Raw genomic sequence first — 22,430 nt, forward strand, 5'->3', positions numbered from 1 at the left:
CAATTTCATACTTATCCCTGCCAAATACTATAAGATGTCAAAATCCGACATAGGGTTTACAAAACTATAAACCCAGCCCAAGACAAAATGATCTTTGCTTGTATAATCTTTAATAAGTAAGACATTGATATTGATTTAATAAAAAATAGCTACATCTTAAATTTAGTAAGATTACCATAACTTCTAATCTTGTGGTTTTAGGCAGTCTGGTCCACAGGCAGTAAGGTTTGTTTTGGGAAAGGACCGTTATCATCTTTGTTTCAAAGCTAAATTATAAACTAAGTTCCTCCCAAAGCTAGTTCAGCCTATGCCCGGGAATGAACAAGGACAGCTTGGAGGTTAAAAGCAAGATGGAATCAGTTGGGTCAAATCTTTTTCACTGTCTCAGTTATAATTTTGCAATGGCAGTTCCATAACTTTAAACGACGACTATCACAGTTTTCATAAATAATCCAGGTAAACAATTAAAATAATTAGGTAAATGCAATGGAATAAATACTTGTAGACAAATTCATCATAATTTAGAATCTAAAGTTAAATTATAGATATTTCATTATTTGGGTATTTTCCAATAAAAATATATTTGTAGGAAAATATTCTTCTAAAAAACAGGTGTCCTTTTTAAAAAGGTGAATAATTTTTGTCTAATTCAAAGCTTATTTAAAGGTCATGTATTAAACAAGGTAAAAGGAACCAGGAAATAAGAGAGATGTAAAGAAAGTTATAAAAATAAAGAGGTTTGTTTGCTTGTTTTTTGTCAGAAAGCTTAAAGAGAAATAATTTCAATGAGAAAGAAAGAATCTTGTATGGTAAATTTAGTCCTAGAGTAGAATGACTGATTGTTTAAGAGAGAGGGATATTCAGGACAAACCAGAAAGTCCAATCATGTCATGAACGGTCTGTGTAAGTCATGATAAGAGGATTTCTTTAAAAAAAGTTATATAATGAATTTGTCACATTATTATTAAGTTTTGGTTTGCTTAGGAAAAAAGGCTGAGATTAATTTTTTAAAAAAATTAAGGTTATTACATCTGTGTATCCTTCTGTATGCACTTTTAAAGTACTTGTGAGATTGAGTTACAGGGCTTTGACTCTGTCTAAAAAGGACACCAAGTCCTGATGATTTTTAAACACTGACAGCAATTAAGGCCCCATCTTCAGGCCTGGTAGAAGATGTCAATCAAAATAAACTGCATTCCCGAGACACAGGGCCAGAAATTAAAGCTATTCCACTTCCCAAGGCCCAGGGACTATCATGGAAGTGATGGGCCCGTGAGATTATAAGGGCCAATTTTGAGGGATAAAATAAGTTCAGTTTTTCTTTAATCATCAATGTCAAAAGCACACTGATATAAGACTAGCATATAGGTGCCTGTGTCAGTTTAACAAGGTTTTCATGAAGCATTAACCAATTCTTTCATAAAGTTTATAAAGGTTACAAAAGGCTATGGAAGTTATATCTTATGGTCAAGATTAAAATTTTATAGATTATTTATAAAAATTTGAAAAACAAATTTAGTTGGCTTCATGTTGTCTTTATTAGGGCTTATAATTTGGAAAATTAAGTCTCTTCTCTCAAAGAATGAAGGTTTTTGCTCTTTTTTTGAAATCTTTGAGTTATCACTTTGGTTAAGTGAAATGACTTATTTTACAATAACCTGTGATCCTATTTTGTGATATCAAGTGTTTTAAACCTTTGATAATTGACAAACTTTCCAAATCAAATTATAAATTATGTCTTTTCCTGATCTAATTAATCCTTTAAGATATTAGGTTCTTTAAAGTCCAAAAATGACATATTTGGCTTATTTGGTATAAAAATTATGCAGGAAGCACTGTCAAATATAAAATGATGTTTGGTTTTCTTTGGCCTGTATTTGTATAAATATGCTATTAGTATGTGTTCCAAAATTATGGGAAACTGCAATAATTTTGATATGAGTTAATGTACATTATCAGTAATAATTATAATCATGTTAAATTATTGTGTACCACAGAGGTAACAAATTTTCTTGTCAATTGTGTCTTTAATTATGACTGCCCTAAAACTTTTGTCATCCCCAGGCAATTGTTATCTTGTTGTGGTGCTCTTTAGAAGGTGGTTTTATAATCAGCCATAAAACTCTTAACAGGTGTTCTCAAATGCAGGTTTCTGTTAACTTCAGAGACTGTGACATCAGAATAGAGGAAAAGCTTTCAGGTCTCGTGGAAAGCTGAAATATTCATGAATATCAAGCAGAACAGGAATTAACTGCATAGACTAAGAGAAGTCTGAAGTAATTTTTTTTTTTTTCTTTTCAACTTTTTCTTTCTTTCCTTCAATGAAATCCTCTCATTTTGAAAAGACATGTTTTTCTTCAAGCAACAAAAGTGGTAGAGGAAATTCCTCAACTTTCTTAACGAGTCATGTAATGTTACACTGGCCCCCATAAAGCACCGATTAAGAAAGCTAAAGAATAAGATGTTGTATTTCTTTTAAAATAATTTAAAATATATTAAATTTTCCTAAGGCAGGTTTTGTTTGAATGAGGTGTCTTGATTAGATAACTACATGCCACTGAAGGAGAACAGTACTTTTAAGGAGCTATTTTTGTTTCGCAGGAGAGTTGAAACCAGCTGATTAATCCAATGAAGTTAAACAGCAGAGACAGATCTTGTACATAAAAGTATCAGCTAAAGTCATGACTACACCAATTCTTTACACAATTAAGACATCTTTGCAACTGTTCGATTTAAGTACTATGGTTATTAGGTAATCGAGAAAAACACAGTTGTACCTTAACATCTGTTGAGGTCTGGCCAAAACTATTGAGAAAATACAAATAAATATGGTGATGATAAATGGCCACTGATAACTCAGTAACCATCTGAATAGTCATGCAGTTTAAGAATACATCCTTGTATAATCTGACATACAAATTTGTCATCTCCTGCACATGCACACCATTGTTAAAAAAAATAAAAATAAAAGCCAATAATAGAGTCTGGATCGGTCAGGAGCACGGCCTCTGATTCTCCTGTAATTTAGTTAAGTTAAATTAATACCTCATACCAAATAGCTTCAGGAAAACTGTCCTGCAGGTCAGAAGGGAGCCCAAGAAGAAAAGCACTCGGCCAATGTCGAAGCAACTCTGACCACAGCAGGAGAGAACTTGAACCAATGCTACCACTGCATCAGTAACAAAAGGATAGGTACTAGGCAGAAGCCATCCTTCCCAGTGGAGGGAGTGTGAGCTGCTCTGCCACTAGAGAGGCTCTGGAGGCCTACTCACTTGTGTAATCAAAACAACATCAGTAACTGCACTTTGAATCAAAACGACTAGAAAGAGTTCAACACTTGCTGTTCATAACTGGACTAAAGATTTAAGGTAAAGCTCTGTTGCCATGGAAGTGGAATCTCTTTCTTTAAGAGTGACTTTCACATGCCAGGGAGAGAAAGATCCATGACTAGTACACTGGAATCTGGTTTTGCTACATTCTATTCACAATCTCAAAGAAATGCTATTTGAATCCAAGACCAGATATTTGGCCCATTATTCCAGCACCTCCATTTGACAGGACTATCTACCCTGCTACAAAGAAACACAAGATGTGGCATTGCTTAAAAAGTCCTGTAAGTGAGGAACTCTTTCATTTTCTTGGGGATTGGCAGTGCTAGGACTTGGTAAGTTGTAAGGAAACTTCGACGGGCTTTCCGGCATAAGTGCTTCAGTGAGGACAGCACCCTAGGAGCTGTCCGGAACTGGACGTGACCATCTCTTTTCCCTGTGGCAATGACTCCGCCATGTGGAAAAAATGTGCAGCAGCAAAGACCATTGGTCACAGAAGCAAATGCAATGGGAGTTTTCAGTTCCAGGGCCCAGATCCTGAGAAGTCTGTCATCTGCCACCGTGGCAAGGTACAAGCCTTCTGGAGAGAAGCACACAGATCTCAGTGAGCTAATGTGGACATCACTGTCATCCATGGCGGGGTCAACCTGGGTGTGGTGGAGTGACCTCAGCCTTTCACCGATGTAGGGGTCCCACATAATCACATTGGTATCATAAGAAGCCGTGACAAGCAGGGCAGAGTTGGGGGAGAAGTCACAAGAGACAACACTGCTTTGATGGCCCTCTAGCTTCCGAATTAACATGTAGGACCTCATGCTCCATAGAAAGACCGACTTCTCTTCAGCTGCAGAGCACAGCATGCTGCAGTCTGGGGAGATGGAACAGCAGTAAACCCACTGCAGGTGGCCCGATAACACTTGAATCTGTTTACTGTGTTTATTCAGGTCCCAGATGCAAAGAGTCTTATCCCGTGATGCGGAGACGAAAATCAAACTGCCACTGGGTGTGAAGCTCAGATCTCTCACGACATCTTGGTGGCCAGAAAGATTCAAAAGCAGAAGCCCTATCTGCACCTCCCAGATCTTGATCTGCCCATTGTTGAGTACTGTAGCAAGAACCAGACAAGAGACATCAGGCACTTGGGGGTGGTGGTGTGCCCAGAGCTTCTTGCTGGGTGGGAAGGCCATGGGCTGAAGGCCACCCCCCAGACAATCTGACCACAGTCCAGCATCTTCTCTTTTGGGCTGCCTCACGCTTTCATTTCATTTTTGCTACTTCGGTTTTTGGCTTCAAACCCTTTAGGGATGAACTGCTCCTCCAGCAGCCAGGGTATCAGTTTGACAATGCAGTGTCCTTGAGACCAAGCAAATCAGGAGCCATCTGGTGAGAAGGTGACGCTCCAGGTTTCACAGCTGGACTTCCAATCAAACTGGTGGGGGCGCCCAGGCTTGAGTTTGGCCAGTAGCAGCAGTTCCTCTCTGGCCTCCATGGAGGATGCGTGGCCCCCACGGCAGGTGGGGGGGCGCCTCAGCCCCCTGGGCCGTGGGCCCTCATGCCGCCCCTGCGCCACCCGCCCTGGCCTGGCTGCCACCACCACCCGGAGAGGCCATCAGCTGCTTCCTGTCCTAAGTAATCTTTTTAACTTTTTGCTTAAAATGTTGCTGATCCTCTGTTTTTTTTTTTCAGACTCAAGAAAACTTTTAAGCTATTTACAGCTTTTAACAATTGAGTAAAGTATACTCCTAAGAACAAAATTTGGAGTGTATTTGTTTTCTACCTGATTTCTCCAGAATTTGGAAACTATTTGTGAGCATTCTTTTTTTTTTTTTTTTTTTTTTTTTTTGAGACGGAGTCTGGCTCTGTCACCCAGGCTGGAGTGCAGTGGCCGGATCTCAGCTCACTGCAAGCTCCGCTTCCCAGGTTTAGGCCATTCTCCTGCCTCAGCCTCCCGAGTAGCTGGGACTACAGGCGCCCGCCACGTCACCCAGCTAGTTTTTTGTATTTTTTTTAGTAGAAACAGGGTTTCACTGTGTTAGCCAGGATGGTCTCGATCTCCTGACCTCGTGATCCACCTGTCTCGGCCTCCCAAAGTGCTGGGATTATAGGCTTGAGCCACCGCGCCCGGCCTGTGAGCATTCTTAACTTATAGCAATACAGTTATTTGTATAAGTGCAATAAGAATCTGTTTTCATTTATGACAGAACACAATTGGAGAAACCGGTTAGTTTACCAAGGCTTTGACTGGAATGGTATGCTTTCCTTAAGGAATCAAATATGACTTATGGATCCAATAAAAGCCCTTTGGGAAAACTGGCCTCATACTTGTCCATACAGTCCCTGTACAGAGTTCCTGACCTGTGTTAAGTAAAGAATGTCATTTTCTGACAGGCCTAGGAGTCCCAAGTTTTATCTTGGAACTTCAAGAGGAGAGAGGATCACCCAACTCATAGGTATTTGATGGTACAAATCCATGGCTGGGCTCAACTTTAAAAAAAGTCTTATCCAAGATTCTTTCTACAGAACAAAAGTTGCATCTAAGCCAATTTAAAAGTTTATGTAAAAATAATTATTCTTGCTGCACTGTATACAAATAATTAGGCCAAGTATAATAAAGCAAACCAGTCCTATCATGATTTGTCTTTAGTAAAAATGGGAAACTGGAGAGAGAAAAATTATGTTTCCAAACCTATAGTATACTTGTTAGATTCTTGTCTTGGCTAATGTTTTTTAATTTTTATAATTTTCTACAGTTTGGACTGAATTCTAATTTTTCTTGGTTACAAATCTTCAAAATAATGTTTTCAATTTTTTTCCTTCTTTTTTCTCCCATTTTCCCCAATTTGGAGTCACTGAAAACTAAGCTGTGCTTTTGTAAAGCCCTGCAAACTGAAGCTAGAAAACTTAAACTTTAGAAGAAAATAACAACAACCTTATTTACACACATAAGCCACTTTCATACCTGCCTAGTGATGTATGGACTTCAGAGTAATGTGGCCTATAGCAGTTTTTCAGGATTGTTCCTTTGTTTGTTATTGTTTTTCTCCCTTCCTCCCCTATTTTTTCTTCACAGGACATGAGACTTCACAAACTGCGAAAACCATTTTAGCCATGAAAGATCAGAAACAACCTGAGACCAGACTCATTTTTTTCTAAAATGCTTTCTCTGAGAAATTTTATTTTTAAAAATGTATTTATTTATTTTTTGGTGTGTTTCAGAAAGATGAAACATTTTTAAAAGAAAAGGGAGAAGAAATGTGAATGGAAAATAAAAACTCAGGAACCCAATTCACTATGCCACAAGGAAAAAATTAAGCTAAACTCTGAGTCATGCAAGAAACCACCCTTTCTTTTGTTCTAAGCAGACAGCTACAGATAAAAGGTTAAATATCTCCATGGGTAGCTACTCTATGTTCACTTTATCTTATATAAAGTGCTAATTTACTGAGTGCCAGATGAATACATCTTGACTATTCCCCTACCTGCTCCTTTTCTCCTGGAACACATGGATTACCACTTCCTTCCTCCTTTCCTTCTGGCCTGCTTTTCCCCTTTAAATACTGAAGCCCTCAAAATCATATTTGGAGGAAGGCAAAGACCATTTCAGTGACTCTGTCTTAAATCTCTTCTGGGCATGTCCTTAACCATGGCAAATAAATTTGTAAAAAATTTTTTTTTTTTTGAGACGGAGTCTGGCTCTGTCGCCCAGGCTGGAGTGCAGTGGCCGGATCTCAGCTCACTGCAAGCTCCGCCTCCTGGGTTTACGCCATTCTCCTGCCTCAGCACCCCCGAGTAGCTGGGACTACAGGCGCCCACCATCCCTGGCTAGTTTTTTGTATTTTTTTTAGTAGAGACGGGGTTTCAACGTGTTAGCCAGGATGGTCTCGATCTCCTGACCTCGTGATCCGCCCATCTTGGCCTCCCAAAGTGCTGGGATTACAGGCTTGAGCCACCGTGCCCGGCCTAAATTTGTAAATTGATTGAAACCTGTCTCAGATACTTTTTGGTTTACAAGCAGCATCCCCACATCTTGGCAGCAATTTTCTGTCTTTGTTTGGGTTGCTATAACAAAATATCATAAACTGAGTACCTTATATAAACAACAGAAATTTATATTCACAGTTCTGGAAGCTGAGAAGTCCAAGATCAAGGTGCCAGTAGATTTGGTGTCTGGTAAGGGCCCATTTCCTGGTTCATATATGGTGCCTTCTAGCTGTGTCTTCACATGGTGGAAGGAATGAACTAGCTTTCTGGGGCCTCTTTTACAAGGGCACTAATCCCATTCATGAGGGCTGCATCCTCATGACCTAATTATCTCCAAAAGGCTCCACTTCTTAATACTATCACATTAGTGATCAGGTTTCAATATGTGAGGGGAACACAAACATTTAGACCATAACAACTGCTAAGTAAAACCAATAAAGAATAGATAAAACTGCCACTATTGGCGACAGAGCAAGACTCTGTCTCAAACAAACAAACAAACAAACAAACAAAAAAGCTGCCACTATTCACATGAAATGTAAATGTCCACTAGACTTTCAACTGACAAACTACTAAGATGAATAAGGAAGTACAGCAAGGGGGTCAGATACAAGATTGATACATAGAAATCAATAGTTTTCCTATAGATTGACAATAACCAATTAGAAAATACAATAGAAAAAAAGATTCTGACCAGCTGCAGTGGCTCGGGCCAGTAATCCCAGCACTTTGGGAGGCTAAGGCAGGCGGATCATGAGGGCAGGAGACCGAGACCATCCTGATCAACGTAATGAAACCCTGTCTCTACTAAAAAACAAACAAACAAACAAAAATTAGCTGGGCGTGGTGGCTCGTGCCTGTAATCCCAGCTACTCAGGAGGCTGAGGCAAGAGAATTGCTTGAACCTGGGAGGTGGAGGCTGCAGTGGGCCGAGATCGCGCCACTGCACTCCAGCCTGGGGACAGAGCGAGACTCTGTCTCAAAAAAAGAAAGAAAAAAGATCCCAGTGGTTGGTTACATCAATGAAAGACTATAAAATACCTAGCATAAACTAATAAGAGCTTTATGAGGCTCATATATATAGTATATACAACATATATATATACACAAAGATCAGAAAAAAAAAATGGAGAGGTACATTAGGTTCCTGCAAAGAAAGATTTAATATTAAAAAAGTATCAATTATTCACAAATTAATCAACATAGTCAATGTAGTTTTGGTGGGATTTTTCAATGGAATTTTGATTCTGAAATACTTTTGGAAGAACAAGTGCCCAAGAATAACTGGGAATAATATTTTGAAAAAGAATAAGGAGAGGAGAAATTGGTTTATCATATATTAAATAAGAAAAACCACAGAAATTAAGATAGTGTGATATTGGTGTAGGAAAATACCAATAGTTCAGTGGAACAGAATATTTGTATGTGTGTGGAAGCAGAGTGGAAGGGTTGGACTGGTTAAGGAGTAGTATAGGGACAAAATTTAGGGGAAAAAGGATGGTTATTTTCTTAAGCCATTCACAAAAGTAAAGTCCATATTGATTAAGATGCTAAAAATAAATAGTAAAATTCTAGAAGTTTTAGAAGAAAATGTAGGAAAATATATGTATATTCTTGAATTAGGGAAATACTTTTTTAAACCACAAAATGTGAGAATCACAAGGAAAAGATTTACTTACATCAAATTTAAAATTATATATAACAAAAATGACCACAAGCAAATGTAAAAGACAAACTAGGAGGAGCAATCTGCAACATATACAACATTCAAAGAAGTATTACAGATATGTAAAGAGCCGCCAAAAAATAAACATCAAGAAAGACAAGACAACCCACTGGGAAAATGGGCAAAAGATATGAACACTGTTTGCTTAATTCCAAGAAGATAATCGAGTAACCAGAAAAAATATATTGGTATCAAGATGCTCAACCTTTGCAATAATCATAATAATTAAGAAATAAAATAATCGTTTCCACCTACCAGACTGTCAAAAATTTAAAAGAATTACAATATCTTATATGGGAAAGGGTAGGAAAAGGGTGGTCTCAACAACCCTTTTGATGGAAGCATACGTTGGGTCAGCTCTTTAGGAAGGTGATGATTAAAATGTGTAACTTTTCACTTAACAATCCCCCTTTCTTGGCATGTCTTAGAGCAATACTCGGGTATGTACACAAAGAGGAGGCAGCTTACTGTAACACTGTGGAAATGAATATCTAGGAACAATTTTATGCATCAGTTGGGGAATCTTTAAATAATTGTACATCTATACTATGTACTATTATGCAACAATTACAAATAATTTTTACCTGTATTTACTGGTAAAAAATTTCAAGGCCAATTAAGTGAAAAAGCAAGAAGAACAACAGATTCGGTGTGATACCATTCATGTAAATAACAGCAGCAAACAAAAGCGGCCACACTACTACACTTTTATACGGATATAAAAGCTTAGAAAAAGATTTGGAAAGATACACACCAACATGATAATAGTGGTGATATCTGAAACTGAGGGTAATAGTTGAAAGAAACTATTGTTTGATTTGTATCTTTTGACTTTTAAAAAATAAGACTATGTTGATGCTTTAATTACACCATTATACCATTAAAAGCTTAGCAATAAAATGGGACTGTGGAGTATGATTCCATTTCTATTCTACACTTATTTCACTCTCTTTTGAGCCCACTCCAATCAGGCTTTTATCCCCACAGTTACACTGAAGCTGGTCCTATCCACATAACCAATGACTTCTACATGCTAGATCTAGTAGTCAGTTCTCAGTTCTCATCTTCCTAACCTCTGAGTACCATTTGAGCCTGTTGATCATTCCTGCCTCTTTGAAATTTTATTGGTATCTAGGACACTTCCTGGTTTTTCTTCTACATCACTGGACACTTTTCCTTAGTTTCTTCCTCATGTCCTCAGCTTAACAATGGAGTGCTGCAGGGCTCAATCTCTGGGCTCTTGCCCTCATATTTTCTCAGCAGCCAGCAGTCATTAAAAATGCCAGTTGGATTATATCACTTCTCTGCACAAATTCTGCAGCAACTTCCCACCTCACTCCCAGTGAGAAAGATCTGGTCCTCTGATCTCTCTGACCTCATCCCCTAAGATTCTCCTCCTTGCTTATTCCACTGTAGCCACACTGGCCTCTTGTTCTAGAAGGAGGCACTTGCTGTTCCTTTGCCTGGAACACCTTTCCTGTGAGATTGTCCTGGCTCATTCTCTCACCTCCTGTAGGTTTTTGCTCAAACACCTCAGGTTCTCAGGAAAGATTTCTCCAGGCACCCTATGTAAACTTGCACCCTACCTCCAACCCCCGACACTTTCCACCCCCTTCCCTGCTTTACTTTTCTTCTTAGCACTTACATCATCTTATATATTTACTGATTTATTCTATATATTATTGCTCTCACCATCACCTCCACTTCCCACACATTAATATCACTGAGACAGGGGATTTGTTTGTTTTTTTCACTGCTGATACCCCATTACAGGCTAAACCTATGATAGGTACTTGGCAAATGGTAGGTGCTTGGCAAATGGTAGGCACTCAGTAAGCATTTGATGAATAAATGACATAAAATAAAAAATAATTAAAATAAAATGTGAATATAAAAGATGAAAGGAAATACACTGGAAAAGTTAAAATTTTAATTATTACATTGTCTACTTCTCAGTGATTTGACATTTAAAAAGTGTGCATATGTTACTTTTATAATAAAAATAAAGATATGTATCAAAAATATAATGGCAGATTATTTCTTGATGTGAACATAATTGCTACCGTTTATTGAATACTGAAAATATTTAATCTTGTTTTGATCTTCATAAGAATCCTGTGACAGTATGACTATTACCAAGAGATGAAGAAAGTAAGACTCAGAGAGGGTAAGTAACTTATCCAACATCACAAGGTTAGTATGTGTTGGGGCTAGGATTAAAATCTAGCTCTACTGGCCTTCTACACCTCTGATACTTCCAATATGCAATCCCTCCTCCCAGGAAAAGCTAAGAAGTCAAACTACTCACTTGATTGCACTTTATCCAACAAATCTTGGAGCCAGCTTTCTTCTGTTTGTACTGATATTGGAATTCCTGGAGACAAATTATGATGAATATTTCTGAAATTTTGACAAAAATGTTAGTTTTCAGTATACCTCTAGAGTTGTTAGCAGGTCTTCTAAATATAGAACATTTAATAATCCATTAATTAATGCACATAGAAAATACTGATTTTGTTTTATTTGAAATATTTTCTTCCACTCTTATCTCTTCAGTAAAGTTAACTCAGTGTGTTTGCATCAAATCTTTTTTTGCGGGATGAGCTGGGAGGATAGCTTGAGCCCAGGAGTTCAAGACCAGCCTGGGCAGCATGGTGAGACCATGTCTCTACAAAAAATAAAAAAATTAGCCAGGTGTTGTGTTCCGTGCCTGTAGCCACAACTACTTGGGAGGCTGAGGCAGGAGGATGGCTTGAGTCCAGGAGGTGGAGGCTGCAGTGAGCCATGATTGTACTACTGCACTCCAGCTTGGGAGACAGAGCAAGGCTCTGTCTCAAAAACAAACAAACAAATAAACCACGACCATACACTGAAGTGTCCTTGTCCTAACTCTACTAATAGTAGGATTACCCAACTTGACTCTTCCCTGCCCAGACACTCCACAGGAAGTGACTCTAATAAGCCCCACCCACCTGTACAGGGATCATAGCAGACTCTCCCAGGCATGCTCTGTCAGAAAACAGAACTACTAAGCTAGGGAAGGATTCCATTCTAGCTATTTACCATTCATTCATTTAAAAATATAAATGGGCAACAAAGGATTACCACTTAAGAAAAATCAGTAGCATTGAAGAGAAAAAGCAAGAGAAATAAACACAACAATTGACTTTTTTTTTTTTTTTTTTTTTTTTGAGATGGAGTCTCGCTCTGTCACCCAGGCTAGAGTGCAGTGGCCTGATCTTGGCTCACTGCAAGATCCGCCTCCCGGGTTTACACCATTCTCCTGCCTCAGCCTCCCGAGTAGCTGGGACTACAGGCGCCCGCCACCTCGCCCGGCTAGTTTTTTGTATTTTTTAGTAGAGACGGGGTTTCACCGGGTTAGCCAGGATGGTCTCGATCTCCTGACCTCGTGATCCGCCCGTGGGATCACGTGATCCGCCCGTGATCCGGCCTCCCAAAGTGCTGGGATTACAGGCTTGAGCCACCGCGCCTGGCCAAACAACTGACTTTGAAAGAAAAAATAATACAAAGAACAAAGGAGAACTTTAATATATTAGAACAGTGCCCTCAAAGAGATAAAAACAAAAAACCACAAAAAACAAACCAAATGATTTTGAACAGCAACAATCAGAGAACAAGTACTGGTTCTTGGAAATGACAAATATGAATCCTGCAATAAAAAAATTCTGTACAAGGGCTGCATAATAGCAGGTAAACAAACATCAAAAATCCTGAAGATACTGAAAATACAAAGGAAATGTTATTAAAGATGGAGAATCTATCGAAGAGGTTCAACAGCATCTAGGAGGTGTTCTGAAGAAGAAAAAGGGAGGAAATAATTATATACCAGAATGGTCTGAGAATAAGACTGGTGAGGCAGTATGGGCTACTAGGAGGCAATGAAGCAATGTCTTTAGAACTCTGAGGGAAAAATGGTTTTAAATCTCTTGTTTTTGGCAGGTTGGTTTTTGTTTGTTTTGTTTTGTTTAACAAATCAAGTATGAGGGCAAAATGAAGAAATTTCAAGGCAGGCAAGAACTCAGAAATTTGACTATCCATGAGACCTACATAAAAAATTCACCCGAGGAGTTTCTCCAGCAAAAGGAAAAGGAACAAAAGAAAGAAGACAATATGGGAACCAACAAAGTGTGACTGGTGAGCCAACTCAGAAAAACTGTAGAACAACGGAGAGTCAAAAAGTTTGTTATTTATTTATTTTCTGAGATGAAGTCTCACTCTGTTGCCCAAGCTGGAGTGCAATGGTACGATCTTGGTTCACTGCAACTTCCACCTCCCAGGTTCAAGTGATTCTCCTGCCTCAGCCTCCCAAGTAGCTGGGACTACAGGCATGCGCCACCATGCCAGGCTAATTTTTGTATTTTTAGTAGAGACGGGGGTTTCACGATGTTGGCCAGGCTGGTCTGGAACTCCTGACCTCGTGATCTGCCCTCCTTGGCCTCCCAAAGTGCTGGGATTACAGGCGTGAGCCACTGCGTCCGGCAAAAAGTTCACTTTTTAAGAGACAAGTTTTACAGACATAAGATTATATTTTCTTGTCCATGGATTCAATCGTATTACTGGTTTGTTAACATGGAAGTGTGAGTATTGTTTATTGGTTTTCAATTTTTAGAAACAACTCCAGAGCACTTTAATTATAATTAACAAGCCCCATAATATAAGCATAATAAAGCTTGGGAAAGTAATATAACTTTATGTAAATATATATTGCATTTTAATCATATCATATAGTTTGCTGTTAATTGGGAAAAAAGAGGAGAGAAGAGAGATGGGAGGAGGAAGTGCATTAACATGTTAATTTTTCATAATAGTCAATAGATACTAAAATTGATAAATCAAGAAGTAGAGGTTTAAATACCTCAAAGTCCTAAATGTTAGAAAAACTAAAAATAATATAACTACTAAAGTGGAGAGGTGGGAATTCAATACATAAGAAATTGATAAACCAAGAAATGAAAACATTATTTTAAATAATAATAGAAACAAAACTGAAGGTGAATGAGTAGGAGTAAAGAAGGGCATGGAGATTGTCACTTTTTTACCTTTGTATAGTTTGATTTTTTTTTAACCATGTGCATACCTTATCTCTACTACTAATTGAATTAAAAGGATAACTAAAAACATCTACGTGAGACAGAACAATTCTCCTTAAACTTAAGAATTTAAAAGTTGCTTACAAAAGCAAAGTTAGGGTAACTAGTCATTCAAGATCACTGACTCAGGTTTGCTGTGAGATTTCAGGGAATATTTACAAAGATGTTCCAGAAGGCGTTTCTCTGGTATCTTCTTATTATAGTTAAAGTGCCTGAAGGCTAATAGCAATAACAAGGAAAAGAAGAGAGGGAAGGAAAAAGGAAAGGCCATTATTTCCACTCTCTTCCACAAAAGGTGTCCCTGGTCACTCTTGCATTTAGCCAATAAAAGCCTATATTCTAAATTCTCAAGCACTTACAATTGTACACATGACATATAGTTATTCTTTCATGTTACACTGATAAGTGGACATGTAATCTCTAGAGCTAGGTAATAAGCTGGGGATAAGTGGGAACCTTTATCTCTTCCAAAGTGTCTACCAGTGTATATTAAAAAAAAACTTTTAAAAATAAATAAGTCATAAAGCCCTGGATTATTGTACTCTACTTCCTAACATGTTTATTCAAAAGGTAAACATCATTGGGTTCAAAAAATGTGAAATTTGAAAACATTTTCTTACCTATCTATACTCATTTCGGACATGTCTTTCCTAAATGTCTGAAATATTTTAGGGAAACCTGTTGAATGAAACATTTAAAAATCAGCTACTCCTTCTAAATCAAAAGGGCAATTCTGCCCCCTCCCAGGAACACATGGCAAGGTCTGGAGACATTTTTGATCATCGCAAGGGTGTGTGCTCCTAGCACAGACAAGGGTAGAGGACAGGCATGCTGCTAAACATCCTATAATTCACAGGACAGTCCCCAACCCTCCCCAACAAAGAATTATCCAGACCAAAATGTCAATACTAGAGCTTGAGAAACCTACTCTAAAAGACTTCTCTGCTTCTTTTTTCAAGTAAGTGACTGGAGTGGCTTCAGTACAGGATGTTAAATTAAACACAATAGAGAGTTTTTTTTTTTTTTTTTTTTTTTTTTTGCAGGACTGTTTTAGTAGTACAGCACCCTTGAGGCACTTCTCTGGAAATAATATGAGAGTGTGTGTGTGTGTGTGTGTGTGTGTGTGTGTGTGTGTGTGTCAGAGAGAGGTGGGGGGAGAGGGAGGGGAGGAAGAGGGAGGGGGAGGGGAGGGAGAAGGGAGAGGGGAAGCGAGAGAGAGAGATGTAACGGTGTGAATGCACGCAAAAATGTTATAAAAATGAGCACTCCCATCAGCTTGGGCAACATAGTGAGACGCCAAATTAGCTGGGCGTGGTGGCGTGTGCCTGTAGTTCCAGCTACTTGGGAGGCTGCGATGGGAGGCTTGAGCCCAGGAGGTCGAGGCTGCAGCCACTGCAACTCCAGCGTGGGCGACAGAGCGAGGCTCTTGTCTCAAAATAAAAAAGCACTCCATACAGCAATGTCCAAGTTCAACTTTTATGGTGTTTCGCCTATATCCTAAATCGTGCATCATCACAACAGCTCAGCCAAGGGTTCAGTGCCTCTGACAAGGACGTGAGAGAGATTAGGTGTGTGGAATGGTGCATGCATTTAGAAATCAGGTCGACGAAGGCACGGGAGTGGGTGGACCAGGTGCCCCCTGGGGACCAGAAAGCCCTCGAAGAAGGGGTGGGTCGGCGGCGGTACTTTTATGCGTGGAGGCACTGGAGGGTGGGCTGGCGCTCGGCATTTCGGTGCTGGTCGCGCTCTGGCTGGGCACGCACGTAGAGCTCAGGCTAGGGCTGACGATGCTGGCTAAGCGGGGGCGCACGTCTGGGAAGTCGTAGTCGTAGTTACCGATGTCCATGACCTTCCAGAGGTACTCATCGCTGAACTTCTCTGGGGCCTCCAGCTCCTGCTCTTCCCCCACAAACTCCTCCTCCACCTCCTCCTCTTCCTCCTCTTCCACCTCTTCCTCCTCCTCCTCCTCCATCTCTTCCTCCTCCTCCTCTAACTCCTCAGACTCCTTCTGGTTCTTCTTCCCCGGATGTCCGAAGCTGCTAGGCGAGCGCAAATGGGCCATGGCTGGCGGGAGGCGGGATTACAGCCAGCTCAGTGGCGGCGGCCCCTGTAGGCTCTGGCAGGCGCGCGCCTTTGTTGTGTGTTGGTCTCCCCTGGCAACTGCCTGCCCTGCGCCACCGAGCCTCCCGGATTTAAAGCGGCAAGACCCGATTAGCCCGGTAGAATGTGGGTGCCGGCGGCCGGCAGGGGTCACCGCAAGCTTCTTTCTATCCCTGCTCTCCAGCGTCCAGCGTCTTTGAAACTCCTGGTAGCCTGCGGGGAAACGATCTTTTCTTCGTCTCTCAGCTTATTTGGATTTTTCTTTTCTTTCTTTTTTTTTTTTTTTAAACGAATGGAGGAAGTGGCTTCTAGCGACGGACACACACAGTGCCATTTGATATTGCGAATGCTGGAGTCTGGTTATTGAGTAGACAGATGCTTGCTGGAGCTTCCAGTGAAACTTTATTTACAAAATCATGCGCCAGTCCTTGGGCCCTCTTTTGCAGGTATTTTTTAAATTACCTTACATATTAATAAGCGTATTATAATTGCCTTAAATGTTAGTTGTCTTAAATATTGTTAGATTAATATTAATTAATCTTGATTAGCGAGATTTTTAGCGTCCCATAAATTTTGCTCGTTGCTGTAATCTGGGTCCTGCTTGGCCCATCTATCCATCCTGGAGTAGAAAATCCTGAAGCATCTGGCCACCTAGATGCCACCTGCATCCTTCTGGGACTTTGTATTTACTTAAAGTTTTGTTATATATATATATATATTATTTTTGAGAGACAGGGTGTCACTCTGTCACCCAGGCTGGAGTGCAGTGGCGGCATCATGGCTCAGTGCAGCCCTGAACTCTTGAGCTTCAGTGATCCTTCCACCTGGGTCTCCCAAGTGGCTAGGACAACAATGTGTGCCACCACGCCTGACCAATTTTATATATTATATTATATTATATTATATTATATTATATTATATTATATTTATTTTGAGACGGAGTCTCGCTCTGTCGCCCAGGCTGGAGTGCAGTGGCGCGATCGCAGCTCACTGCAACCTCAGCCTCCCGGGTTCAAGCAATTCTCCTGCCTCAGCCTCCCGAGTAGCTGGGACTACAGACACAGGCCACCACACCCAGCTAATTTTTTTCATTTTCAGTAGAGATGGGGTTTCACCGTGTTAGCCAGGATAGTCTCTATCTCCTGACCTCGTAATCCGCCTGCCTCAGCCTCCCAAAGTGCTGGGATTACAGGCGTGAGCCACTGCGCCTGGCCTGTATTATATTTATTTTGAGACAGGGTCTTACCCTGTCGCCCAGGCTGGAGTGCAGTGGTGCTATCTCAGCTCGCCGCAACCTCTGCCTTCCGGATCAAGCTGATCCTCCCGCCTCAGCCTCCCGAGTATCTGGGACTACTTTTTGTAGAGATGGCGTCCTGCTCTGTTGCCCAGGCTGGTCTCAAATTCCTGGTCTCAAGCTCCGGGGCTCAAGAGATCCTCCCAACTCGGCCTCCCAAAGTTCTCAGGATTACAGACGTGAGCTACTGTGACTGGCTAGGGAATATTTTTGAAAGAAGAGATATTGCAGGCTAAAGGAGCAGGCAGCACAGATGAGAGGGTACATTTGAGTTGCTTTAAAAGGAAGGGCAAAATGTGGTGACCAGAGAGGAAAGTGAAAAGCTTTCCAGCAGGCTCAGGGCAGGAAAGGAGGGCCAGAAGAGGGAATTATGTATACAGATATTGAGGTACAAATAAGATAAGTGGAATTTAAAAAATAAAATAAGAAAAAGCCCAATTCTTTTCTGGGCAATAGTAGCAGTTTGATGCTGGAAGCTATCCTAGAAGCTATGAAATTCAACCAGGGTCCTCAGAGAGCAGACTGGAAGTCAGGATGTGGGGATGTGACATGGGGCTGGCAGAGAGCAAGGGTGAGAGTGCTTGTGCTTACTCTGAAGTGCCTGCTCTAGCTCAGTTCTGTGACTGCCCTGGCATTTTCTCAATTGTGTGGTGAATGAATTTGTTTAAGTACTCCTTGTTTAGACCCTCTATTTAAGGCCTTTTTTGAACATTTTATGGAATCTCCTTCCCTTGGATCTACTTACTACGCAAAGAACAGTGTCTTATTTTCCCATGAGTTGATGCCACTCTCGTTTTGGCTGTTCAGAGATAATATGATGCTGGGTCAGTTTACATTTTCCCTTTCCCCATTCCTGGTGTCTAGCTTGACTCATGAATTTGAGATTTGAGAACCAGGCACCTGCCCTGACTAACTGTGACTTTGGGGTTATTGAGCCTCAGTTTCTTGGTGTGTAGAATGGAAATATCAGTACCTTTCCACTTAATTCATGGCGCTATTTTGAGAAAAAATTTAATTATTGTTTATTTTCTTCTTCTATTTTTTTTTTTCCCTAAGATGGCATCTCAATGTGTTGCCCAGGCTGGTCTTGAACTCCTGGGCTCAAGCAATCCTCCCAACTCGGCCTCCCAAAGTGCTGGGATTACAGCTGTCTGGCCTATTTTCTTTTTGAGGATTGATTTTGTATTTTATTATTATTATTTTTTAGGACCACGTACCTCCGTTTAGAAAATGTTAGCTTTTAATATGTTGAATGCTTCAGAGGTATATTAGTTCGGTTTCACACTGCTATAAGGAATTGCCTGAGGCGGAATAATTTATAAAATAAACAGGTTTAATTGACTCACAGTGCCGCATAACTGGGGAGGCCTCAGGAAACTTACAATCATGGCGAAAGGTGAAGGGGAAGCAAGGCACGTCTTACTTGGTGGCAGGAGAGAGAGACAGAGTGTAGGCAAAACTGCCACTTTTTTTTTTTTTTTTTTTTTTTTTTTTTTTGAGACAGAGTCTTGCTCTGTTGCCCAGGCTGGAGTGCAGTGGCACGATCTTGGCTCACTGACAGCTTGGCCTTCTGGGTTCACGTCATTCTCCTGCCTCAGCCTCCCGAGTAGCTGGGACTACAGGAGCCCGCCACCACGCCCGGCTAATTTTTTGTATATTTAGTAGAGACGGGGTTTCACCATGTTAGTCAGGATGGTCTCAATCTCCTGCTCTCAGGTAATCCACCCGCCTTGGCCTCTCCAAGTGCTGAGATTACAGGTGTGAGCCACCGTGCCTGGCCAGAAACTGCCACTTTTAAACCATCAGATCTCATTGAGAACTCCCTCACTATCATGAGACCGCAGGAGGGAAACCACTCCCATGATCTGATCACTGCCCACCAGGTCCTGCCCTCAACACGTGGGGATTACAATTCAGAATGAGATTTTGGTTGGGATACAGAGCCAAACCGTATCAAGAAGTAATGGATTTTTTAAAAATTTCCTATCTTAAGTATATAATATTAAGTAATTGTATTATATATATATAATATTGTATATTGTCATCGTTTGATATTTTGTTTGCCTTTCTTTAATTTTGTTTTTAATTGGCACATCATAATTGTACATATTCATGGGATACAGTGTGATGTTTCAATACGTGATACATTGTGTGAAAATCAAATCAGAATATTTAGAATATCCATCACCTCTTATATTTATCATTTGTATTAGTTCCTTCTCACTCTGCTAATAAAGACATACTTGAGGCTGGGTAACTTATAAAGGAAAGACGTTTAATTTACTCACAGTCCAGCATGGCTGGAGAGGCCTCAGGAAACTTACAATTATGGCAGAAGGGAAAGCAAACACATCCTTCTTCACATGACGGCAGGAAGGAGAAGTGCCGTGCAAAAGTGGGGAAAGCCCCTTATTAAAACCATCTGATCTCATGAGAACTCACTCACTATCATAAGAACAGCAGCATGGTGTTAATTGCCCCCATGATTCAACTACATCCCACAGAGTTCCTCCCACGATGCATGGGGATTATGGGAACTACAATTCAAGATGACATTTGGGTGGGGACACAGCCAAACGATATAAATCATTTCTTTGTTTTATTATTATTAATTATTATTATTATTATTATTATTTTTTTTTATTATACTTTAAGTTCTAGGGTACATGTGCATGACGTGCAGGTTTGTTACATATGTATACATGTGCCATGTTGGTGTGCTGCACCCATCAACTCGTCAGCACCCATCAATTCATCATTTATATCAGGTATAACTCCCCAATGCAATCCCTCCCCCCTCCCCCCTCCCCATGATAGGCCCCAGTGTGTGATGTTCCCCTTCCCGAGTCCAAGTGAGCTCATTGTTCAGTTCCCACCTATGAGTGAGAACATGCGGTGTTTGGTTTTCTCTTCTTGTGATAGTTTGCTAAGAATGATGGTTTCCAGCTGCATCCATGTCCCTACAAAGGACGCAAACTCATCCTTTTTTATGGCTGCATAGTATTCCATGGTGTATATGTGCCACATTTTCTTAATCCAGTCTGTCACTGATGGACATTTGGGTTGATTCCAAGTCTTTGCTATTGTGAATAGTGCCGCAATAAACATACGTGTGCATGTGTCTTTGTAGTAGCATAATTTATAATCCTTTGGGTATATACCCAGTAGTGGGATGGCTGGGTCATATGGTACATCTAGTTCTAGATCCTTGAGGAATTGCCATACTGTTTTCCATAATGGTTGAACGAGTTTACAATCCCACCAACAGTGTAAAAGTGTTCCTATTTCTCCACATCCTCTCCAACACCTGTTGTTTCCTGATTTTTTAATGATTGCCATTCTAACTGGTGTGAGATGGTATCTCATTGTGGTTTTGATTTGCATTTCTCTGATGGCCAGTGATGATGAGCATTTTTTCATGTGTCTGTTGGCTGTATGAATGTCTTCTTTTGAGAAATGTCTGTTCATATCCTTTCCCCACTTTTTGATGGGGTTGTTTGTTTTTTTCTTGTATATTTGTTTGAGTTCTTTGTAGATTCTGGAAATTAGCCCTTTGTCAGATGAGTAGATTGCAAAAATTTTCTCCCATTCTGTAGGTTGCCTGTTCACTCTGATGGTAGTTTCTTTTGCTGTGCAGAAGCTCTTTAGTTTAATGAGATCCCATTTGTCAATTTTGGCTTTTGCTGCCGTTGCTTTTGGTGTTTTAGACATGAAGTCCTTGCCCATGCCTATGTCCTGAATGGTACTACCTAGATTTTCTTCTAGGGTTTTTATGGTAATAGGTCTAACATTTAAGTCTCTAATACATCTTGAATTAATCTTCGTATAAGGAGTAAGGAAAGGATCCAGTTTCAGCTTTCTACTTATGGCTAGCCAATTTTCCCAGCACCATTTATTAAATAGGGAATCCTTTCCCCATTTCTTGTTTTTGTCAGGTTTGTCAAAGATCAGATGGTTGTAGATGTGTGGCATTATTTCTGAGGGCTCCGTTCTGTTCCATTGGTCTATATCTCTGTTTTGGTACCAGTACCATGCTGTTTTGGTTACTGTAGCCTTGTAGTATAGTTTGAAGTCAGGTAGCATGACACCTCCGGCTTTGTCCTTTTGACTTAGGATTGTCTTGGCAATGCGGGCTCTTTTTTGGTTCCATATGAACTTTAAAGCAGTTTTTTCCAATTCAGTGAAGAAACTCATTGGTAGCTTGATGGGGATGGCATTGAACCTATAAATAACCTTGGGCAGTATGGCCATTTTCACGATATTGATTCTTCCTATCCATGAGCATGGTATGTTCTTCCATTTGTTTGTGTCCTCTTTGATTTCACTGAGCAGTGGTTTGTAGTTCTCCTTGAAGAGGTCCTTTACATCCCTTGTAAGTTGGATTCCTAGGTATTTTATTCTCTTTGAAGCAATTGTGAATGGAAGTTCATTCCTGATTTGGCTCTCTGCTTGTCTGTTACTGGTGTATAAGAATGCTTGTGATTTTTGCACATTAATTTTGTATCCTGAGACTTTGCTGAAGTTGCTTATCAGCTTAAGAAGATTTTGGGCTGAGACGATGGGGTTTTCTAAATATACAATCATGTCATCTGCAAACAGGGACAATTTGACTTCTTCTTTTCCTAACTGAATACCCTTGATTTCTTTCTCTTGCCTGATTGCCCTAGCCAGAACTTCCAACACTATGTTGAATAGGAGTGGTGAGAGAGGGCATCCCTGTCTTGTGCCAGTTTTCAAAGGGAACTTTTCCAGTTTTTGCCCATTCAGTATGATATTAGCTGTGGGTTTGTCATAAATAGCTCTTATTATTTTGAGGTACGTTCCATCAATACCGAATTTGTTGAGCGTTTTTAGCATGAAGGGCTGTTGAATTTTGTCAAAAGCCTTTT

General features: G+C 40.2%; 1 protein-coding gene, 1 long non-coding RNA gene and 1 pseudogene across 4 annotated transcripts in view; 1 reads left to right on the forward strand and 2 right to left on the reverse strand.

Moving 5' to 3' along the window:
• The window catches only part of ERICH6 (glutamate rich 6), a 46,740-nt gene extending 30,368 nt beyond the window's left edge, over nucleotides 1-16,372 (reverse strand). Inside the window, exons 1-3 of the mRNA XM_023232076.2 lie at nucleotides 15,834-16,372; nucleotides 14,768-14,825; nucleotides 11,345-11,436 (exon numbers count right to left, since the gene is read on the reverse strand). Of these exons, the coding sequence (XP_023087844.1) occupies nucleotides 11,345-11,436; nucleotides 14,768-14,825; nucleotides 15,834-16,209 (526 nt within the window). The 5' untranslated portion in view covers nucleotides 16,210-16,372. The remainder of the gene's footprint in view (nucleotides 1-11,344; nucleotides 11,437-14,767; nucleotides 14,826-15,833) is intronic.
• LOC111555747 lies at nucleotides 3,598-4,818 on the reverse strand (annotated as a pseudogene). The gene has a single exon (XR_002735632.1). The product of XR_002735632.1 is annotated as a WD repeat and SOCS box-containing protein 2 pseudogene (transcript).
• Nucleotides 16,373-16,532: 160 nt separating the features above from the next.
• LOC111555754 overlaps nucleotides 16,533-22,430 on the forward strand; it is a 62,218-nt gene continuing 56,320 nt past the window's right edge. For both annotated transcript variants that reach the window (XR_002735634.2, XR_002735633.2), the window contains exon 1: nucleotides 16,533-16,693. This is a non-coding gene — a long non-coding RNA (uncharacterized LOC111555754). The remainder of the gene's footprint in view (nucleotides 16,694-22,430) is intronic.

The sequence above is a fragment of the Piliocolobus tephrosceles genome, chromosome 2 (assembly GCF_002776525.5).
Source record: "Piliocolobus tephrosceles isolate RC106 chromosome 2, ASM277652v3, whole genome shotgun sequence".
NCBI lineage: Eukaryota > Metazoa > Chordata > Mammalia > Primates > Cercopithecidae > Piliocolobus > Piliocolobus tephrosceles.